The sequence below is a fragment of the Neofelis nebulosa genome, chromosome 2, assembly GCF_028018385.1.
Source record: "Neofelis nebulosa isolate mNeoNeb1 chromosome 2, mNeoNeb1.pri, whole genome shotgun sequence".
NCBI classification, from domain to species: Eukaryota; Metazoa; Chordata; class Mammalia; order Carnivora; family Felidae; genus Neofelis; species Neofelis nebulosa.
The window spans coordinates 213,823,471-213,844,912 of record NC_080783.1 but is presented as its reverse complement, the minus strand read 5'-3'; the positions used below and the strand labels follow the sequence as shown (position 1 = coordinate 213,844,912).

General features: G+C 55.4%; 1 protein-coding gene across 2 annotated transcripts; it reads left to right on the top strand.

Moving 5' to 3' along the window:
* Window positions 1-2,317: 2,317 nt before the first annotated feature.
* On the top strand, window positions 2,318-16,548 carry AGTRAP (angiotensin II receptor associated protein). Of its 2 annotated transcripts, none has more exons than XM_058719073.1 (5): window positions 2,318-2,478; window positions 10,375-10,409; window positions 12,388-12,493; window positions 13,384-13,558; window positions 14,951-16,548. In XM_058719073.1, the coding sequence occupies exons 1-5, from the start codon at window positions 2,452-2,454 to the stop codon at window positions 15,064-15,066; spliced, it is 459 nt and encodes a 152-aa protein (XP_058575056.1). In that variant the 5' UTR covers window positions 2,318-2,451; the 3' UTR covers window positions 15,067-16,548. The 2 variants fall into 2 exon arrangements, with proteins under 2 accessions (XP_058575056.1, XP_058575055.1); XM_058719072.1 differs by having other exon boundaries at window positions 13,384-13,579.
* Window positions 16,549-21,442: the final 4,894 nt, after the last annotated feature.

The window sequence follows — 21,442 nt, the reverse complement described above, 5'->3', positions numbered from 1 at the left end:
ATCTTACTGTAAATAAGGATCAGGATAGCACCTACACCATGGGGTCATTGTGAGCATTTACTACAGAACGCTTTTCACACCGTGGGCCACAAAATAAGTACTTAATAAATGTCAGCCCTAATCCTAGGAGTTGTTTTTTATTTTCTCCTTCTAATGGGATTGCAGTCTTATTACACCCCTACAGGCTTGGATGAAACACCTCTAGGATCTCAGGTGGATGGGGACTTTTTCTTAGAAAAAAAAATTGATAAATAATAATATAGTGTCATAATATCCACCATTTATTGAGGAATTACTCTCTTCTCGGTATCCAACAGCAATAATTAACAATAACTAATACTTAATGACAATAGCAGCCAATCCTGATTTAGTGCTTACTATCTGCCAGGCACTATTCTAAACGCTTTTTGTGTATTAATTACTGACAACGCTTTGAGGAAGTTACCATTACGATCTTCCTCTTACACTTGCAAAAACTAAAGCACAGAGAGGTGAAGCAACTTGCCCAAGTTCAAACAGTAAGTGGCAAAGCCGGGATTCAAACACCTGTTCCGCTGGGTGCTAAATCCCAAAAAATCAAACTAGGTGTAGCCGTTTACCAGCTCTCAACCACGGTGGCCAGTTTGCACTTCTCTGCCCCCTGGGCTGGAGGACTGCATCTCCAAAAGGGCATTAAATTAGGCCAATGGGCCCTGGAGTCTTGCAAAAGTCTCCCTTCATGTCCGGAGAGAGTATGTGTCTTGTTTTTTTTTTTTGTTTTGTTTTGTTTTTTAAGGTTTGTTTGTTTATTTGGAGGAAGAGTGCGTGTGTGCAGGCGCGGGGCAGAGAGAGAGAGGGAGAGAGAATCCCAAGCAGCACAAAGTCCCAGTTGGGGATGGATCCCATGAACCGTGAGATTATGACCTGAGTCGAAAACGCTTAACCGACTGACTGAGCCACCCAGCCGCTTCCAGAGGATGTGTCTTGATTTGATCTCAGGACCCTCCCACGCTTCACCTCCCACCGCCAATCCCAGTAGTTTTGTAGCCTCCCATGAGGTTTCTCCCTCCTAAGACCAAGAACAAGCACTCAGACGCATCCGAGGGGGTCTCTTACCCCAAGTGACTCTAATGGAAGCTGGTGCTCTCCAAATGAAAATTTTCTCTGGTTACGGGTGAAGGATGAGGTGGGGAGGGGGATGGAGGTAGGGAGAATTAATGTTCCTGTCTGGGTTGGGGAGAGGGTGGTCAACAGTCTAAGAGGGGTGCCAGGTAAGATGGCCCTTTCCTTCCTCAATTCTTTCCATTTACAGCTGAGGGGCAGACAGTGTTTAGATAAAATCTTTTGCTCTCCAATCTTCTTCTTTCTGGAGACAGTTGTGTCCTGTAGGTTTTCTGCTGGTTTTCCAGCTAGATTTTCCAGCTAGCTTTTGGTATACTGACTCAAGTGGGCCCAACCAGTATAGTGATAATAACCTTCTGTATCGCTAATAACAACAGCTCATGTGTATTGCTCACTTACTAAGTGGTAGGCACTGTTCTGGGCATTTTACCTTCACAAAGACACTATCCGTGATCAAATTTTAGCTAGGTTCCTCTGAGCCCTCTTCCAGACTAGGCCTGGCCTTCTGTATCCAGCCTATCCTTGCTGGGACTGCAGAGCCCTAAGAACCCTGCTAAATCAATTTAGTGAGACTCTCCCCACCCTTGATATCTGATCACCCTCCATATCTGATCAAGTTCCCTATCCCCCACCTTTGGTGTCCTCGGCCCGCCTTTAGCAAGAATCCTGTTGGGTCAGTTTAGCAAGAATCTCCCTACCCTTGATGTCTGTTCTTGGTATTTTCCATCCACTGACCCTCCCTCTGCGCCTGTCCTTGCTGTCCTGGGAGGTGAGCTTCCTCAGGCTTCCCCATTGCAATACCCCTACGGCAACAGTCTTCCTTACCCGTCCAGCAAGTGTCAGAATAATGTTTTCATTATCAACAGGAATCAGTTCATTTAACCTCACCAGGATCCTATGAGGTAGGTATTGTCAGTGTCTCCACTTTGACGCCAGGAAGCAAGGAGGGGGGTACCCGCAGGGACGAGACGAGACACCAGCTGTGGGCACCTGGACGTTCCCCCCAATTCTTCAGCTGCAGGTGGTCCCCTCGATCCACCTGTCAGGTTACTAACCAGGCGAGATACTGCGCCCTTGGCGACAAGAACCCCAGCGTTCTCCAACCGCCTGCGGGAACTGCCTCCGAGGCGGCCGGAGCTGGAAACCCGGAGGAGGGCGGGCGCCGCCCGACGCCGTCTCCTAGCAACGGGGCAGCGATCACGTGGCCCGCCTCACGTGGCCCCGAGCGGCTCTGGAGGTGGAGTGGCCGAAGCGGAGCGGGGCGGGGCGGGGCAAGGCAAGTTTGCGCCCGGAGTCCGGAGCCCAGGAGCCCCCGCGGCCGCGGCGCAGGTGCCCTCCGCCTAGCTCGGGATGGAGCTCCCTACCGTGAACTTGAAGGTGGCGACGGGCAGGGCAGGGCGGGGCGCGGGCGGGGCGGGCCCTCCAGAGTGTGTCGGGCGTTTGCTTTTTTTTTTCCAAGAAGGATTTTAGAGGTGAGGGGATCAAGAGCTTGGGGCAAGAGGGGTAGTAGAGAGAAAGAGTGCGTGGAGCCGAGCCGGGAAGGAGATGCGCAGACCGGAAAAGGAAAGGGATCCAGGGAAGGGCCGGCAGGGAAGACCGCGAGGGAGCTGGAGGCGGCGGGGGCGGGAGGATCGCTTCGGCCCGGGAGCCCAGAATTCCCCGTGGAGAGGGTGGGAGGGGCGGACTTGGGGGCGGGCGCTGAGAGCCCGAGGGGGGTCTCGGCGGCTGGACACCTGCCCTTTCCCAGAGAGAGGGGGGCAGACCTTTCACCTGCACGCCCAGCACCGCCCTGCGGCTTTGTTGGCTTAATCGGGTTAAGAAAAGCCGAAATTCCCAGACGAGTGCTTTTTCCAAAGTTGATCAGTGCAGCGTCCCTGTTTCTTAAGAAAACGGGAACTCCGAGAGAAGTTACTTAAAAGCAGAAAACCCCCACCGTATACACTTAGGAGGACGCTGAGAGCCTTTCTGGGGTGTCTTCATTTCCTGTGGCGTGTCCTCAGCTCCTCAAGATGCCAGCGGCTTCTTCATTTTCTCCCCGCCCACCGCCGGCGCCTCCGCTTCTGGGCTGAGTTTGCCAGCGAGGGGCTGGGACCTTTAGCTCTGGGCAGCAAGGTGTGAGCCTTGGGCCAGACCTGCCATTTTGGGTCTGGGCGCCCTCCCCCTTGAGGCTATATCCAGGAATGGCCTCTTACTCCCCAGTGACGAAGCACTTAGCACGCGTGGCGTCCAGCACCAAAGGAATCTAACGCCTAGAGGGCTACAAGACAACACGTGATCCGTCTGCGGCTTGTTAGACGGGGTCGTGTTCGGACTCCACATGGGCAGGTTTTCCTTAATGCCATTTGCCTCCCTGAAGCTTCCAGCCCAAGAGGTTTACAGGAGGGCAGCTGCGGTTTGTTGGGGTCAACATCCTCTGTGCTCCGGACAGTTGTGAGTCAGTGCCGGCTGCCTTTTCTCTGATGACAGATTTGCCTACAATAATCGCTAGGAGAGAATCAGGTGAGGGGCAGAGCTGCGGGAATGGAGAGGGCAGGGAACCCTCCTCATTCCCGGGCGCCAGGTTGTTAACTCGATCACAACCACCTTCTGAGAAAGCCGATACTGTCACCTTTTTACAGAGGAGCACACTTCGGCTCAGGTCCGATAAGTAACCTGCCGAGGTCCCACAGGGATTCAGTGGCAGAGTCAGGCTTTGGACCAACTGGGGTCAGACTTCAAAGCCAGGTCCTTTCCTGGCCTCCAGTGAGGACTGACTTCTGCCTTGATGGTTTCCATCCACTGGGGGAGCCTTAGTCCCTTTGGGGCTTCCTTTGTTTTTGAGCAACTTCATGTGCCTAACAGGTCAAATGCACCCACAGGTATGTCCTGGTATTCGGTGCCCCAGAGTGACATGGCTGGCTGTTCCCTAGGCAGAAACAAGACCCCATGTTTCCAAAGGTCACCGATGCTACCAGTCAGAGATAAGGAAGTACTAGGAGGCTCTGAGGGGACAGGTTTGCCAGGTAGCATACAGGACATCCAGCTGAATTTGAATTTCAGACCAACAACGAGTAATTTTTAGGCATAGTATTAGGCAATATTCGGGACATACTAACAAACTGTTTATTAACCAAACTTCAGAGTTCACTGGGCGTTCTGTCTTGTTGTTGTTAAATCTGGCCACCCTATAGAGAGCGGCTGTTGACTCCTTCCCTGGAGGCACCAAAGTGGGATGTTCTGAGATCAGGACCCCCGGGGAGCTGGGAAAACGCACCCCTGTGGCCCCGCACCCCCTCATTTCATACATTCCTTGGCAACTGGTTGGATGCCGGCTTGTGCCCAGCCCAGCCAGAGTGGTCAGTGGTGACAGGTGAAACAGCTGCCACAGGCCCTTTACCCAAAGGGCAGCCCCTAACCGAGCCCCATCTGAGAGGCAAGTCCTCAGCTGCAGAAATGACATTGCGACAAGCTGAGAACAGAGTAGACTTGGGTCCATGAGGTCTGGCGAGAAACGATCTTCGGGAGGAGGGGCCAGGGAATAGCAGCATTAGGTTAAAAATTAGGAAGCCGACTTCCTGACGGGAGTAACGAGGATGGCCGTGTGCTGAGAGCTGCCTCCCTGGCAGGCACTGTGTTGCGTGTTTCTACCTCCCTGTGCCACTAGATCCACATGACAACTCTATGACCCGGGCATTATTGTCCCTACTTCACAGATGAGCAAACAGCAGTTCCAGGAGATCCGGTAACTTGCCCGAGATCACACAGCTTCTACATCATGGAGCCAGGATCAGATCCAAATCTTTGGCCTCATTGCCCAGGCAGTTAACCACCGCCCGACTCTGCCTCCCCGCTGTGGCGTTCCTGACGTGGGTCCCTCAGCCTTAGCTGCCCTGGGCGGTCTTACTGCCTCACGTAACAGGCTGCTGAATGTTTACATAGGACTAATAGAACTATATTCCAGACATTGAGCTGTAGGTTGACCTTAGGTCTGTCTACCACCTGTCTAGGAATCTCCCCCACACCCAACCCCATTCGTCCATGGGCCCTCTAGTGGCAAACAAGGGGTCTAAGTCATGGTCCACATGACCGCTTGGGTTCCCCTTAGCCTTCCCTTCTGCTTAAACCTCATTTCCATCCACCCTTCCCTTTCTCCTCCAGATCCCGACCGTGTAGCATAGACTTTGCTACTTATTAGCTGTGTGACCTTGAACAGGTTTCTTAACCTGAGTATCAGTTTCCTCACTGTAAAAAGAGGATAAAAATAAACCCTACCTTCTAGGGTGCTAAGAGAAGGATCCAGTGGTCCAGAAGTTGGTGGAGCATTACATTTTTTTTTAATGTTTATTTTTGAGACAGAGAGACAGAGCATGAACGGGGGAGGGTCAGAGAGAGAGGGAGACACAGAATCTGAAGCAGGTTCCAGGCTCTGAGCTGTCAGCACAGAGCCCAACGTGGGGCTCGAACTCATGGACCATGAGATCATGACCTGAGCCGAAATCCAGGGTCGGACGCTTAACTGACTGAGCCACCCAGGCGCCCTGGGGCATTACATTTTTATTAGCAGAAAAACTCAGACCAGACAGACCGATTCGGAGATTTGCATCTGAGCTCTCTTGTTTATAAGTGTTCCAGTTTGGGCCAGTGACCTAATCTCTCACTGCCTCCGTTTCTTCACAAGTAAAAGAACCTTCATACTCTCCCCCCCCATACAGTTGCAGGGTGACATGGTCCGAGTGTTCAGGGCAGTGTAGACACATGGCAGATAGGTCCTCATCAGTAACAGGAATTGTGTTATTGACGCTGTTCCAAGATGCCTGTTCACGGGGGTACTTGGCATGACTGGATACGTACAGTAACTATCAGACGCTGTCTCTCTACAGTTGAGGCACCCCGCTGGGACATATGGGGACATAGGTATTGCCTCCATTTCACAGAGAAGGACCCTGGGGCACAGACACAAAGGGACATGGCCCCTGGATCAGAACCCAGGTCTCCAGTCCAGCATCCTGTGACCCCTGGCTGCCGTGGCCCATTGGCCCTCCCCTCCCCAGTCTTCTGACACATTGGATGCTGCCTGGGGAAGAGCCAGGCAGGCCCCCTGTGCCGAGCACTGTATGAAGAGTCCAGGAGCTCAGGTCTCTGTCCTCTTGCCCAGCCAGGAAGGGCTGCCCAGGCACGTTCTCAGAGCCCAGCGCCCCCCATCCCCCAGTCTCTCAGGCAGTACCTGAGAATCCCTGGTGTCCCCTTGGTTCCCAGAAACCTCCCCAACAGCCGGCAGACAGTTCTCTGTGCTGAGATGAGTCACTGTTCCCTCCTGTGTCGGGAAGGGCAGCGCCCATTTGGCTCGGTGTCTGGTTGGAGCTCTCCTGGACTCTAGGCCTGGGTGGGCGTGTCCTCTCACTACAAAGATGAGGAAACTGAGGCTTAGTCTTCTGTGGGTTCCTTTTCCCAGGGCCTTAAGAGACATGATCAAAAGGTGCTTAATTTCTTCAGTAATTATAAAACAAAAATGATGTCTGTCACATGGTGGGGACACCCTGTGTCTTCAAGGATCCTCAGTATTTCCAGGTTGCACTCTTTTCTTCCCCAAACAGATGGCATAGTTTTGGACGTTAGGCAGGCGCTCACTGCATTTACAGGTCTTTTCGGCTCCAGGACAAATCTTGATCTCACAGGTGACACAGAGCGATTTCCCCACAGGCTTGCCTGGGCATCGGCGGGCACCCTGGGGGCCTGCTCCTCATCCAGCTCCCCTTAATCAGGCAGAGCTCTGCGGGGCCCGTTGTGTGCATGGTCTGAATGGAGGAAGCAGAGCACTTGGAAATTAAGACGGTTCCTGGAATAGAAGCCAGCAGTGCGGAAGGCTTAGGTGTTGATTTTCAGGAGGAAGGTGGTGATGTGAGCCGCCTCCCCTGTGCTGTCTTTCTCAGTGTCTTCTCTTAGTCCAAAAGCCGGACACCAGGACTCTCGCGACTGGTCACGTGCTGTGGCCTTCGAGGCAAGACTTCTCCCCTCTTGTGGGTGGGGTTTCCTGTTAAGACAGACCGGGTGGTGGTGGTTAGCTCTTGAGATAAAGATCAGAATTCTTTCCCACACCTCCCAGGCCCAGCCCTGCCCACCCCCCAGCTTCCTGTCCGTCCTCTGCTCTCCTCTTCGGTCCGACTGCATTGGCTTCTTTTCAGGTTCCAGAAGGTTCCATGTTTCCTTCTGCCACAGAGCCTTTGCAGGCTCCGTCCCTTCTGCTTGAAAGGCTCTTCTTTGATCTTTGCCCCTAGTTAATCCCCTGCTTAAAAGTCACTCCCGGGGCACCTGGGTGGCCCAGTGGGTTGAGCTTCCGACTTTGGCTCAGGTCATGATCTTGCAGTTCACGAGTTCGAGCCCCGTGTCGGCTCTGGGCTGACACCTCGGGGCCTGGAGCCTGTTTCGGATTCTGTGTCTCCCTTCTCGCTCTGCCCCTTCCCTGCTCGTGCTTTCTCTCTCTCTCTCTCAAAACTAAATAAACATAAAAAAAAAATTTGTTTTAAAGTCACTCCCTCAGAACCACCCCACGGCCCCACTCCACCCGGCTGTAGAATGGGTCTCCGGTTCCTTTGCTATCACCCTCCTTCTGGAAGAGGTTCTCACTGGAGCCTTCGTTTCTAAGGTGATGATCTGATCAGCAGGTGTCCTCCACCATGTAAAAGTTCTGGAAGGCCAGCAGGGCACCACATCTCCTCTGCTCACCGTTGAGTCCCCAGGGCGGGTGCCTAGCAGGTGCCAGGGATGCCGGGTTAAAGTATAAATGCCTGAGAAAAGGAGCACCATGAGATCGCATCTCTTAAGCCTCTGGGGGAAAAAAAAAAAAAAAAAAAAAAAAAAAAAACCTATGGCAGGGGTACCCGCGTGGCTCAGTCGGTTAAGCATCTGACTCTGGATTTCAGCTCAGGTCGTGACCTCATGGTTCATGAGATCCTCTATTTTCTCATGTTGCCCTACTTTATGCCCCGTGTCAGGCTCTGCACTGACAGCATGGACCCTGCTTGGGATTCTCTCTCTCTCTGCCCCTCCCCCCTCTCAAAATAAATAAACATTAAAAAAATAAATAAAAGGAAAGGGTGCCTGGGTGGCTCAGTCAGTTAAGCGTTGACTTCAGCTCAGGTCATGGTCTCATGGCCTGTGAGTTCGAGCCCTGCGTGCCCGCGGTGCTGACAGCTCAGAGCCCGGAGCCTGCTTCGGATTCTGTGTCTCCCTCTCTCTCTCTCTGCCCCTCCCCTGCTCACGCTCTGTCTCTCTCTGTCTCTCAAAAATAAACAAACATTGCAAAAAACATTTTAACAACCCCGTGGCAGACTAAGACTTCTCTGCCTCAGTTTCCTCATCTTTGTAACGGGAAGAGCACATCTGCCCGGGCCCAGAGAGGCCTGGCAGTCAGACAACACTGGGCTAATGGTCAGATTTGAATCTGTTGAGTGGCTCTGCCACTGACTTACCTCTGAGCCTCAGTTTTCTCAACTGTAAATGGCACCTCCACGGACTGTAAGAATGAGGTGCGTCCGTGTATAGAAAGTACCTAGTATGGGGGTCTGACACTTAGGAAGCGCTCGGTAGTAAACAAAGGTAGCCAGTCGTGAAGATTCCTTTTTCTTTTTTAAGTTTTATTTATTTGAGTAATCTCTACACCCAACGTGGGGCTCGAACTCCCAGCCCTGAGGTCAAGAGTCGCATGCTCTAACGACTGAGCCAGCCAGGTGCCCCGCGAAGATTCCTTCTAGCGCCAGCCTTCCATACTGTACAGACTTGTTTTTTTCAGAGTCTTGGGACCTCCATAAAGTCAGGAGCATCAGTCCTTACAGAACTGTTCTCCTAGTCTGTTGAGCTTTTGGGCCATGGCACCAAAGCTTTTTTGGTTCACTCGCACTGGGCACGAGGGGTGAAGGCGGAACATCCCAGCCATCTGCTCTGGATTTCACCTCCCCCATGTACAGAAAATGTCCACATTTGTCGAAAGTTCAATGGCTTTTCTCCGCTGAAAGCCCGGGCCTCCGCTGCAAAGTTGGGTGCCCCGGAGGCACACTTACAATTGAACCCTGGTTCTACCACTTGCCATCTATGGAATCCGGATCGACTTAATATTCCTCGGACACTAGTTTTCCCATCTGTAAAATGGGAATGATCTTTCATTTTATTTTATTTTTTGAAGTAATCGCTACCCACGCAACGTGGGCTTGAACTCATGACCCAGAGATCGAGAGCTGAATGCTCCCCCAACTGAGCTAGCCAGGCCCCCCAAAATGGGAATGAGCTTCGTGTCTGTTCCAGAGGCTGTTCTGAGGCCCCAAGGAGGTTGTGTAAGGCTTTTGGCACAGAGTATGTGCACAGTAAGTGGTAACTCCTCTCGAGGGGCTTCTCCCTCCCTAGCCAGGGTTCTTTCTTGCAGGTGGCGACCCCCACTTCTTCCCTTTCACCAGTCCAGAAGCCGGGGCCGTTCGCTATACACCCTTGCTCTGCCTGCCCTGGCTCTCCGCTCTCCGGGCCGGCGGGCACGCTATCCCCTCCCCATGCTCTCGGCATTCCCCCCCCTCCCAGCTTGACCCCCACCAATCCCTTGAGTAACTCCTCCAGGGTCCCCCATCCACCACTGGGACCCCATTGAAGCTCCTGACTTGGGGCTCCTGGCCCCCCATGGGTTCAGCACCACTCCCTCTTCCCCTTCCTGCCTCCCCGTTCCTGTTGTCACGCGCCAGCTCAGAACACCTTTCTCTCCTCCCCTTTGCCTGGCGGGTCCCCGCTTACCCCTTAGCACCGAGTGCCCTCCTTCGGAAACGCCAACTCACAGCCGCCCTGCCCTCCCCATAGCATCTGCTCCCTCCTCCGTCTGCTTTCCAAGCAGGGCCCGTTTGATTACCAGGAGTAGAGACCAGTTCCAGTAATGGGGGCTGTGATTTTAAGGACATCTGGGGCGATAAGAGGAGTGGAATAGTGTAGACATTTAGAAAAGAAGCCAGAGGGATTTTTTTTTTCTTAAACCATACCAGGTTACTTCGTTGCAGAAAAGCCTTTGGTGGCGTCCCCTCCATGCACTGAGGATGAAATCCACGTTCCTTGCCGAGACCCTCAAGGCCTGCCTCCCCACCCCCAACCCTCCTCCTGCTCTTCCCCTCCTGTGTTTGCGAAGCCCTCTTAGGTGCTAGACAGGGGCTTGCGTCCTGTGTTTTCTGGCTGCAAAAGCTCCGCCGCGCCCCCCCCCCCACCCCTGCCATCTGGTGGTCACATTCATAGATCTTTTCTTTCCCTCTCCCCTATTCTGTGCCGCAGACGATCCTCCTGGTTCACTGGCTGCTGACGACCTGGTGAGTGACTCCACAGGTGTCCCGGCTCTGTGTCCACCTGTCTCCCGGGATCTGGGTGCACATATTGCCAGGGTCTTGTCCGTGTGTCGCTTGGGGTCTTGTCCGCGAGTCTCCTGGCCAGTTCCAAAGCCAAATAGCACCTCTGCCAAGAACGTCCTCAGCAAGCTCCCCACGTCCCAAGAATGTATGAGGGGCAGGCAGTTTCCAGAGGAAACTTAGACCCCCTGAGTCATTTTCTCACCTGCAAAATGACGGTATTACCGATACCCCTCCTTACCTCGTAAGGTCGCTGGAAGGTGAAAGCATAGCTTTAGAAACTGTCATGACCGCTAACATTTATCGAGGGTGTCTCGGGGCCGGCCGCTGGGCTGAGCGCCTTCTGTGGCTTAACTCAGTGGCTCAGCAAGTAGATATTGTATGAGCTGAGAGATGCAGGGTGGTCACTTGCTTGGGGACAGACCCTTACTCTTCCATCACACTCCTGCCCAGAGATGGCAGATTCAGGATTAGATGGACCCGGGCAGGTCCTGGCCCAGCCGGGGTCCAGCCGGGTTGCCTTAGGCAAGTGGCCCAGCCACCGCTTGGGGCCTTGGTTTCCATCTGTCAGATGGGTATATGGATGGCGCATCGCTCAGGAGCTGTGGGGGAGGGGCGTGGCAGTGCTCATCCCACACTCCCTGGGGCCACAAAGGGAGACTCGAGGATTGCAGGGCTGATTTTCATTATTGCCGCCTGATGAAATAGACGGTTGAGCTGCTGGGGAGATTTCTCTGCCAAACCAGGACTGGAAACAGGTGAGCCTCTGTGTGCGTTTTGCAGACTTCAAGGTACACTGCCTGCGTCAATGGCGGTGTCTTCCAGTGTCTTCTGGAAAAGGGCTAAGGCTGTTGGAGTTCAAATCCCAGCTCCCCCACTCAGAAGCCGAGTGGCCCTGGGCACGTTACCTGATCTCTCTGTGCCTCACCTTCCTCATGTTTAAAAACGAGGCCGGTAATTTGTGCTCCCTTTCTAGAGTTGCGAACATAAATGCACATAGATGAGTTCCTTTAAAGCATCTAGAACTGTGCTAGTCGCTAGCAGGGCCTCTGTGCTAATAGTGTCATTGGGTTGACAGGTCGTAAACACATCCGTCGGGAGTTGGTAACGATCCCCCAGAACAGAAGATACGGGCAGGTGTTGTGTTAGAAAGTGACAAGGTGGTACTTAAAATTAGGTGGTCGGGGGGCACCTGGGTGGCTCAGTTGGTTAAGCGTCCGACTTCGGCTCAGGTCATGATCTCACGGTCCGTGGGTTCGAGCCCCGCGTCGGGCTCTGTGCTGACAGCTCAGAGCCTGGAGCCCATTTCAGATTCTGTGTCTCCCTCTCTCTCTCTGCCCCTCCCCTGTTCATACTCTGTCTCTCTCTGTCTCAAAAATAAATAAATGTTAAAAAAAAAATTAAAAAAAAAAAAATTAGGTGGTCGGGGAAAGAGTCTCAGAGGTAACGTTTGGGCTCAGACTAAAGTAACACAACGGGGCCAAGTGTTCAGGGTAGAGGACACAACACGGGCAGTGGCTGGGCCGTAAGAGAGTCTGTGTCACGGGCCAGATCCCACAGGGCTCCTTAGGCCACAGGAAGGGTCTGTATTTCACTGCAAGTGGGACGGGAAACTGCTGGAGAATTCTTAGCAGGAGAGTGACATCGTTGCCCCTGGAAGGGCAGGAATGGAAGTAAGAGACCGGTGGGCAGAGGCCACAGAGATCAATCCGTGGATGTATCCAGGGGAGGATGGTGTTTTGGAGCTGGAGGGATATGGCCGGATTCGGGGTCCCTTTGGGAAGTGACGCCAAGGGGATTTGCTTGCTGACATTTCCAGGGCAGGGGAGGTGCCCTGGAGCCGGGCAGACGGCTCGTCAGAGGACCCTGAGGCCCGGGAGCGGGAGGGGGCGGGCACCTGGGGGGCGGTCACCTCATGTGACTCCGGTGCCTCTTCCCACAGGGGCTGCATAGCGTTCGAGGGCCCCTATCCCTGGGCAAACTTCACCATCCTGGCCTTGGGCGTGTGGGCCGTTGCTCAGAGGGACTCTATCGACGCCATAAGCCTGGTGAGGCGGGGGACGCAGCGAGAGGACTGGCTTCAGGGTGGTCGTGGCCCCCCCCCCCCCGGTCTCCCCCTCACCCATCCCGATCCTCTCTCCTCCTCGTGCCCCCGTTTTCCATTCTCTAAAGCCTTGTGAATAAGCCCACCCAGGCTACCAGCCCACGTGTGTCTTCACTAGCCTGGCCTGCTTCTCGGCCTGCTGGGCCCAGAGCGCCCCGAGTCTGCTCAGGGCCTTCCCCGAGAGAGTGGCACGGGTGGGGTCCCCCCAGGTGCCCCAGAGTGGCCGCTCCTCGATGGCACTGGACCCCTTTCCTGTAACCCACCTCTAGGTTCTGGTGGGGAGGGATGTGGCTGGAGACCCACGAAGAGGGAGCTCCTGTACTTATGAGGTCAGAGTGGACACAGCCCTGCTGAGCTCTGTCATGGACACCCACTACGCCCCGGCGGGCGGTGGGCGCTCCAGCACCGGCCCGTCAGGATGACCGAGGAAGGGCTTCCCTGGTGCTGGAGACAGATTGGGTGAACTCCAAGGGACCTCTGTCTTGGAGGTTCTGGAGCCAAGTCTCGTGCCCCATCATGGCCTCAAGGGCAACAGGGGCAGTGGTGGGGGGTGGGGCTCTGGTGGAGCCACAGGCTAGGTCCGGACCGGGTCCCCACGTCCCCGCGCTCGGTGCTGCAGTCCTCGGGCAGGCGCCTCATCCACAGGGTCCTGCCTGCTGGCTGATGTGTTTTGCAGCAAAGCCTAAGGACACAGGAGGGCACAGACAGAGCTTCCGGTCTGGTAGATGGGAGGGGTGGGGGGGGGGGGCATGAGGGCATGACAGGGCGTCGGCGCGCTCTTAAGCCCTGGTGGCACGTGGTCACCGCGGGCCCTGCGCCCGGCCTGTCTTGCAGTTTCTGGGTGGCTTGGCGGCCACCGTCTTCCTGGACATCGTCCACATCAGCGTCTTCTACCAGCGGACCGGCTTCTCGGACACGGAGCGCTTTGGTGCCGGCATGGCCATCCTCAGCCTGCTCCTCAAGCCCTTGTCCTGCTGCTTCGTCTACCACATGTACCGGGAGCGCGGGGGTGAGCTCCTGCCCCATATTGGTGAGGCCACCACCCGCGGCCGGCTCCCTGACTGTCCTGTCCCCGGCCCAGGTGCTGGCAGCGTCTTCCTCGTCTCCCCTGACTCTGTCTAGCCTGGCCCACAGCCCCTGCCCGAGTGGGCCGTCCTTGCCCTGGGGACAAAGGCTCGAGGCGCAGGGAGGAGTGTGGTGTGGACGCTGAACCCCAGGCCAGGAGGCGTACGAGCTCCGGCTTCTGCTGCACCAGCCCTGTGCTCCCATCCCAGCCTGCTGGGAGCTTTCCCCGGCATCAGGCCGCGGGCAGAGTTGGGGGTGGCGACCGGACCCCCACCCCCCTTAGCCCGAGCACAGATACAGCTGGGTGTGCCCCAGTTCCGAGGCAGCTCTGGGCGGTAGCAGCCTGGAGCCTCCCCTCCTGCCGTGTGGGGTCTGGGTGGCCAAGGAAGAAGGCGCTGGCATGGCATGGGCCGCGGGAGCCTCGGCTGAGCCCCAGGTGCTCTCCCTGCTGACATCTGTGTCGCCCCGCCCCCGCCCCGGCCCCCCGCTACCCCTCCGACGCCGGCTGGGAGCTGTACCCCTCTCGTGGTGGCCAGGCCGTTCTCCTGTTCTCTCTGACATCTCATCTCAGACAAGTAGGGAGAGGCTGGGGGGCAGTCTTGCCCTGTTCCGTCTGGAGAAGAGAGGCCCAGAGGGGCCCACGACCCCGCCCAGGGGAGCAGCCAGGCCAGGGCAGGGGTGGCCTGTGGCCTCCCCCTGGCTGACCTCAGCACTGCCGGGGGGTTGGGGGGAGCCAGTAACATTCCTCCCGTTGGACACATGAAGGAGCTGGCGCCCTTAGCCCTTGGGACCTGCTCCGGATCACGGGACAGATGTGCCGGGCAGGGATGGGAGGGAGGGCATGGGCACCTCGAACCCTCCCACCTACCCGGCACCCGCAGCCCAGCGCTCTGGGCTCTGCGGCTGTGCCAGCTCTGGGCCTTCTGGACGCAGTAACACGGTGTCCGCTGCGCCTCGGAGAGGAGCCTGTGGGCCCGGGGCTGGGCACCCTCTCCTCGAGTTGCTAAGCGTGCACTGTGCAGGGCCGAGCGCGGTGGCCGAGAGCACTCGTGCTGCCTTGGCTTGACTCTTAGTGTCCCCAGCTTCAAGCTCCCTGCTCGCAGGCAAGTCAGTCCACCTCTTTGACCCTCAGTTTTCCCGTCTGTAAAGCGGGGGCAACAAGACGCCTGCTCTGTAGGGATACGGGAGGATTGGCTGCACGTATGCCAGTAGCTTGGGGGCGGTGCTCTCGCCATCCCTGTCCCAGGGCCCTCCTGGTGGGGGTGGGTGGGTAGAACATCTCGAGTCCTCACCCTTCATTTTTTTCTCCCCTACCCCCACGTCCCCTCGCCCCTAGGTTTCCTCGGACCGTCACAGGAGCGCAGCGACTACCAGACGATTGACTCACCAGAGGCGCCCGCGGACCCTTTCGGAGGCTCGGAGAGCAGGGGTCACGCCCCGCAAGGGTACTGAAGCCAGGCTGCTTTGCCGGGCCCCAGCCTGGGGCCAGTATGACAGGCCGTGGAGGCGGCTCAGGCTGCACCACCTTCCTTGCGCCTCGGATGGTGTTCTAGATGCCCCCCCGCCCCGCCCACCTTGGACTGTGTTCTCCTGTTCCTCATCTCAGGGGTTGCCTGAATCAGGTGCCCCGAGTGGCCAGGAGCCCCATGCATACCTGTCCCAGACTCCCTGAGACCTCCTCTCCCTTCAGGGTAGCTCACTGGCCCGTGCCAGTGAGGCTGGGAACCTGGTCTCTCCTCACCCGCCCGTGCAGCCCCAGGCCGAGCTCTGCCTGGGCCGGGCCTTGCCCACAGTTTGTTGACCCCACCCGCAGAAGCTCTGAGAGCTTTAAGTGGTACTCAGCCCTCAGTCCCAGGAGCAGTGCAGCGTGGCAGTGAGGTCCCTGGGCTTCTCGCTGCCTGGTCACTCGGTGCTTGGGGACCTTGGGGCCGGAGACGGAGGGGTGTCGGCAGCACCTGAGACCCTCTGCAGCCTCCAGCTGCCCTTCCCAGAGCCACGGCATTAAAAGCTTGGGGAATCTGTAGCTGGGTGTGTTTTGAGCCACGTTTAATCTCCCAGCTGGGCTGGGTCCGGGACCTGTCATTCCTGAGAAGGTTTCTCCTTTGAGTCCCCAGGGAAACTGGGCTTAGTTGCCAGTTCTGTCGTGGTGGGAGGAAGCCTGGGCTCACGACCAGCTGGGCCTGCCGTGCACCCAGCTTTGCCCTCGCCGGGGCCTGGGCAGAGGAGGGCCCTCTTTGGTGTGGCAGACGGGCATGTGTGTCTCTGAATCAGATGACTTGGGTATTGGTTTGAATCCCTCTCTGCCACTTCCTGGCTATGTGCCTTTGAGCAACTTAACATCTCTGACCTCAGTGTGTCTTCTGGAAAAGGGCTAATGCCCGCCCGGAGGGTGATGCCACACACAAAGAGCGCAGTGCCTGGCCCTTGGAAAGTTCCCGAAGTAACAGCGTTGGTGGGTTGCTCCTTGAGCCTGTGATGGTGTGGGGTCAGTAGGCAAAGGGCGACATCTCCCTGGCAGACCCTGTGTCTGGGTGTGAGGGCTGAGCAGGACCAACACCTGTCCAGAAGCCCCAAGCGTCCCGTGGCCAGGGTCCCGCTCCACTCCGACTGGACTGAGTGTTGATCTCCGGGCCTCATGTGCCTGGACTTCCCCAGGCCGTCCTGGAACAAAGAGATCAAAGCCTAGTGCGCAACCCCACCATCCTCCTGTGTCCGTCTGTCCCAAGGGGCTTAGTGCCTGCTGCGGCAAGTGCCCGGGGCTGCAGGGCTGAACTCTGGTGCCTGCTCTCAGGGAACAGACGTTAGGAGTCCGCTGTCAGGAGGCAGGAGCTCCGAAAGGAACCTCTGGGACCGAACCTGTGCTCTGGACCAAGGGTTGGTGAGTGGCTGCAGCTGTAAGAAACCTGGAACTAGCTTCACCATCAGAAGGGGACGGGTAGAGGGGCGCCTGGGTGGCGCAGTCGGTTGAGCGTCCGACTTCAGCCAGGTCACGATCTCGCGGTCCGTGAGTTCGAGCCCCGCGTCGGGCTCTGGGCCGACGGCTCGGAGCCTGGAGCCTGTTTCCGATTCTGTGTCTCCCTCTCTCTCTGCCCCTCCCCCCGTTCATGCTCTGTCTCTCTCTGTCCCAAAAATAAATAAAAAACGTTGAAAAAAAAAAATTTAAAAAAAAGAAGGGGACGGGTAGATAATCCGTGCTGTATTCATCCTGTGGCTCTGGTTCAGCAGTTCAAATGAATAAACCAGACCAATTTCTTTTTTTCTTTTAAAGCTTATTTTATGAGAGAGAGTGAGAGTGCAAGCAGGGGAGGAGCAGAGAGAGAGAGAGAGAGAGAGAGAGGGAATCCCAAGCAGGCTCCTCCCTGGTAGTGCAGAGCCCATCATGGATCTCGATCTCACAAACTGCCAGATCATGACCTGAGCCAAAATCGAGAGTCGGATGCTCAACCAACTGAGCCACCCAGGCGCCCCAGACCTATTTCTATGGACAGCGGTCCCCCTGTTGTGAGCAAAACAGGTTGCAGAATGGCGTGTGCAATATGAGAGTGTTAGCATGACTTTAAAAACCTCCAAGCAATCCTGTATGTCGTTCATGAGGGTACGTGTGGTGAAATATTGAAGAGTGGACTGGAAGGAAACACCCCTCAAGGTCATGGTTGAGGCGGCCTTGGGTTGGGGAGGGGTGTGGCCTTCGAGGAATGGGACTAAAACCCAAGTTCCAATTCTCTGGTTTCTACCACTTCCTGGCACATGGGAGGCCTCCAGTGGGCGCATGCTCCCGTGTGTATGTTGTGAATATGTCAGATTTCCAAAGGGAATGAAAAGGTGAGGGGGGTGGGGGGGGGGACAGCTAAGAGAGCCTGTGTCAAGCAGAGGAGATAGTATAGCCAGAGATCCCTCAAGTCTGACCGGATCTTTATGGGGGGCAGAGGAAGGTTCCTATCCTAGGTGGGCATCCCCAGAAGCAGACCCTGAATGCAGCGTGTGACTCAGTACAAAGCAAGGGAGCTGGGCTTTCCGGTCACTGACCAAGGGCTGCTCCGGGGGCGGGGGACCGTGACTTAAACTTCCAGGCTACTCTGGCGCCCTGACCATGCAGACCAAGTGGCCCCAGGAGCCAGAGGACTGTCCTGCAAGAAGAGTGCCATCAGAGGCCCAGAGAGACCGAGGGCCACCGGCAGGGTGCCCCTTTCCACGCAGCATGTCTCAAGACTGATTTTGTAACATCCATTCAACAAGCAGCCAAGAGCCTATGGGAACTGGGAGGCTTCTAGATGCTGGGCTACCAGAATCAGACCAAAAAAAAAAAAAAAAAAGCCCCAAGTGTCAGGGGATTGCACCTGGCATGATGTTGCAGGCAGGGGAACAGCTCATAGGAAGGCCTGAGCGGGTGTGTTCCTGTCCAGCCTGTTACCGAGCATGGCCAGGAGGGCCAGGAGGGCCAGGAGGCCGATCGGCTGGAGCCAAGGGAGGGATGGAGGAATGAGGTCAGAAAGGCAGCAGGGACCAGCTGGCAAAGGGTTAGTAGGTCATTTCGAGGACTTTGGCGCCTTTTTTTTTTTTAATGTTTATTTTTGAGAGAGAGAGAGAGAGAGAGAGAGAGAGAGTAAGTGGGGGAGGGGCAGGGAGAGAGGGAGACAGAATCCGCAGGAGGCACCAGGCTCTGAGCTGTCAGCGCAGCGCCCGATGAGGGGCTTGAACCCACGAACTACGAGATCTGACCTGAGCCGAAGTGGGACGCTTAACTGACTGAGCCACCCGGGCGCCCCAGACTTGGGCTCTTTCTGAGTGAGATGGGGGCCACTGGAGGGCTTTGCACAGAATGGGACACAATCTGACTTACGCTCTGAAAGGACAATGTTGGTGGCTTGGGCTGGGAGGTGGGGTGGGGACAAGTGGCCACATTGACCAGAACACCACGCACCGGGTATCAGTTTCAGGGAGGACATCAGACAGCTCTGCCCGCTGCACCCTGTGGCCAGAGGCACCCGGGAAAGGGATGCAGTCCAGCACTGGATGAATCATGCTTTGCTCACGCCGAGGAGGCAGCAAGATGAGTTTTGGCGGTTGGCGACAGTCCCCTGTGGCCAGCAGGCCTCTCCCAGTAACTGGCACGGGGCCAGTGGCTCGCTCTCCCCGCCTTCCTGCCACAGTGGCAGGACGCTCCCCTCCCCCGAGAGGACAGATCTAGCAGTGGGGCTTGGCCGGCTGTCCTATGACACGCACCCGTAAGCAGAACAAAAGAGCTCACCTTGGGCCTGAAACCGGGAAAGATATTCCCGCTCGAGGTGACAAGGTCAGCACGGGCTGTGTGGGGTGGGCTCTTTATCTCTTGGTAAGGAAGTGTTCCAGCCTCAAGGCCCCTGTTACCAGGCATGTGGGGTTGAAAGACCGCATGGAAGGGGTGGCCGGGGCGGGGTTCAGTCCGTAAAGCGTCTGACTTCCGCTCAGGTCAGGATCTCGCGGTTGGTGGGTTCGAGCCCCGTGTCAAGCTCTGTGCTGACAGCTCGGAGCCTGGAGCCTGCTTCCGGTTCTGTCTCCCTCTCTCTCCAACCCTCCCCTGCTGGCTCTCTCTCTCTCTCAAAGTAAAATAAACATTAAAAAAATTAAAATAAAAAAGACAGCATGCAAGAGACTGCCTTTCCCCACAGGGCAGCTCAGGGGTATGTTTTGGAAACTGCCTGCCCCAGGAAGCAGATTTCCTCCTGCCTCTGGTCTCTGGCTAAGGAGGGCTGAAGCCACTGGTCTGGTTCCCAAATCCTGTATTTCTTGCTTACACAACGCTGAGCCTTCCAGATGAGGGAGCCAGAGACGAGCCCTCCTCCTCCTGGGAGAGATCGAGGTCTTCTATTGGCCCAAACTAGACCAGAGCCAGCCATACATGCAGGGCCCTTGCTTTGGGCCCGGGGGACAAGTCTCCAGAACAGCCTGGAAGTTCCAACTCTCCCAGCCTCCCTCCAAAACAGCTCTAGAGCCAGCAAGGCTTGGTCAAATCCCTACTGCACCCTGTGACTGGCTGTATAAGAGACAGGACAGTGTCCTAACCTCACCGTGACTCAGTTTCCTCATCTGAAAAGTTGGATAATAAAGGTCTGAAAATGTGTCACATCAGTGTTTCTCATTACCTGTGTTGCCACGTTAATTATTCAGAGAGAGGGAGGGAGTGAGGTAAGGAAAGAGTTTTCCTCAACCCTTTTAGGGTCACTGGCTGGGTCTGAAAAGTGAACTGACAAAATTACCCGGGAAATCGTGTACGTTTTATGGGACGTTTACACGTCTACGAGAACCTTCACAAGAGAAGGAAGGCCTGAAGTGACAACAGCAGGAAGCGTTTCTACCTTTCACACAAAGAAACAAATGTGTGAGCGGGGCGCCTGGGTGGCTCAGTCGGTTGAGCGTCTTACCTGGGCTCAGGTCATGATCTCGAGGTTCAGAGTTCGAGCCCCACGTCAGGGGCGGGGGTCTCTGGCACAGAGCCTGCTTTGGATCCTCTGTCTCCCTGTCTTTCTGCTCCTTCCCTCCGCACCCCTGCTCGCTCACTGTCAAAAATAAATAAACATTTTTTAAAAATGTGTGAAGAACCTACAGGACAAAGGGGTGTGGGCTGGGGTAGTGAGCGGTGAAGAAGTGTCTAGGGATATAAGGGTCCGTTTAACAAAGGTTGGTTTCTACAGATTGCTTGGCCATACGTTCCCTGTCTCCGGTGATAAGAATGTCCTCTTTCCTCCTGGTTCAGGAAGGGTAACTTTCACGTAGTAGATTTGGGACCTGTTTCAGGAAACGACAGGGGGAGGGGTCAGAGTGACTTTCCTGCTTCTGCCATTTTTTCAAACGCTCAGGTTAAGATGTCCATGATGCCAAGATGTCCACGATATCCAAGATGCCGTATTCTGGGGGTAGCATGTCGTGAGTCCCATCACCAGTCTGTCTGACTGCCCATTCCTTTATTCATTCATTATTAGTCCTCTAAACATTTATTGAGTGCTTTCTACAAGTTTTGAAAAAATTGTCAGGAAGGAACACAGAGGTTTTCCTCTGGCAACAGCAGACCTCTGAGAGTCCAGTTCTTCAGGTAGTTGAGGGCTTACGTTCATACCTATTAGTCTAGCGACTATGGACAGAGCCAACACGTTATTATAAAACATTATCAGGGTGCCTGGGTGACTCAGTTGGTTGAGCGTCCGACTTCGGCTCAGGTCATGATCTCACAGCTCATGAGTTCAAGCCCCACATTGGGCTCTGTGCTGGCAGCACAGAGCCTGGAGCCCGCTTCAGATTCTGTGTCTCCCTCTCTCTCTGCCCCTCCCCTGCCTGTGCACGTCCTCTCTCTTTCTCTCTCTCAAAAATAAACATTAAGACAATTTTTTTAATGTTTATTTATTTTTGAGAGAGAGAGAGAGAGAGAGAGAGAGCAGGGGAGGGGCAGAGAGAGAGGGCGATGCAGAATCATAAGCAGGCTCCGGGCTCCAAGCTGTCAGCGCAGAGCCCAGCGCGGGGCTCAAAGTCACAGACCGTGAGATCATGATCTGAGCCGAAGTCGGATGCTTACCTGACTGAGCCACCCAGGTGCCCCTAAAAAAGTTTTAATTAAAAAGCAAAAATCCCAAAAGCAACCAGGTAGAAACGATGTTGTCCTAAAAGAAATGACAATTACACTGGCAATTGATGTCTCAACAGCATCAAAAGGAGTCAGAAGACAGGGAACGATATGTTCCAAGTGATGTGAAAAATAACATAAACCTGAAATTGTGGACTAGGAGTTATCTTTCAGGAACGAGAAAAATAAAGGCCTATTCAGAGAAATGACAATAGGGTTTATCACAAACAGACC

Coding starts and splice junctions, on each gene's coding strand:
- AGTRAP (XM_058719072.1), top strand. CDS start 2,452: ATGGAGCTCCCTACCGTGAACTTGAAG. Junction 2,479..10,374: donor TCCCTACCGTGAACTTGAAG/GTGGCGACGGGC, acceptor TCTGTGCCGCAG/ACGATCCTCCTGGTTCACTG. Junction 10,410..12,387: donor CACTGGCTGCTGACGACCTG/GTGAGTGACTCC, acceptor CTCTTCCCACAG/GGGCTGCATAGCGTTCGAGG.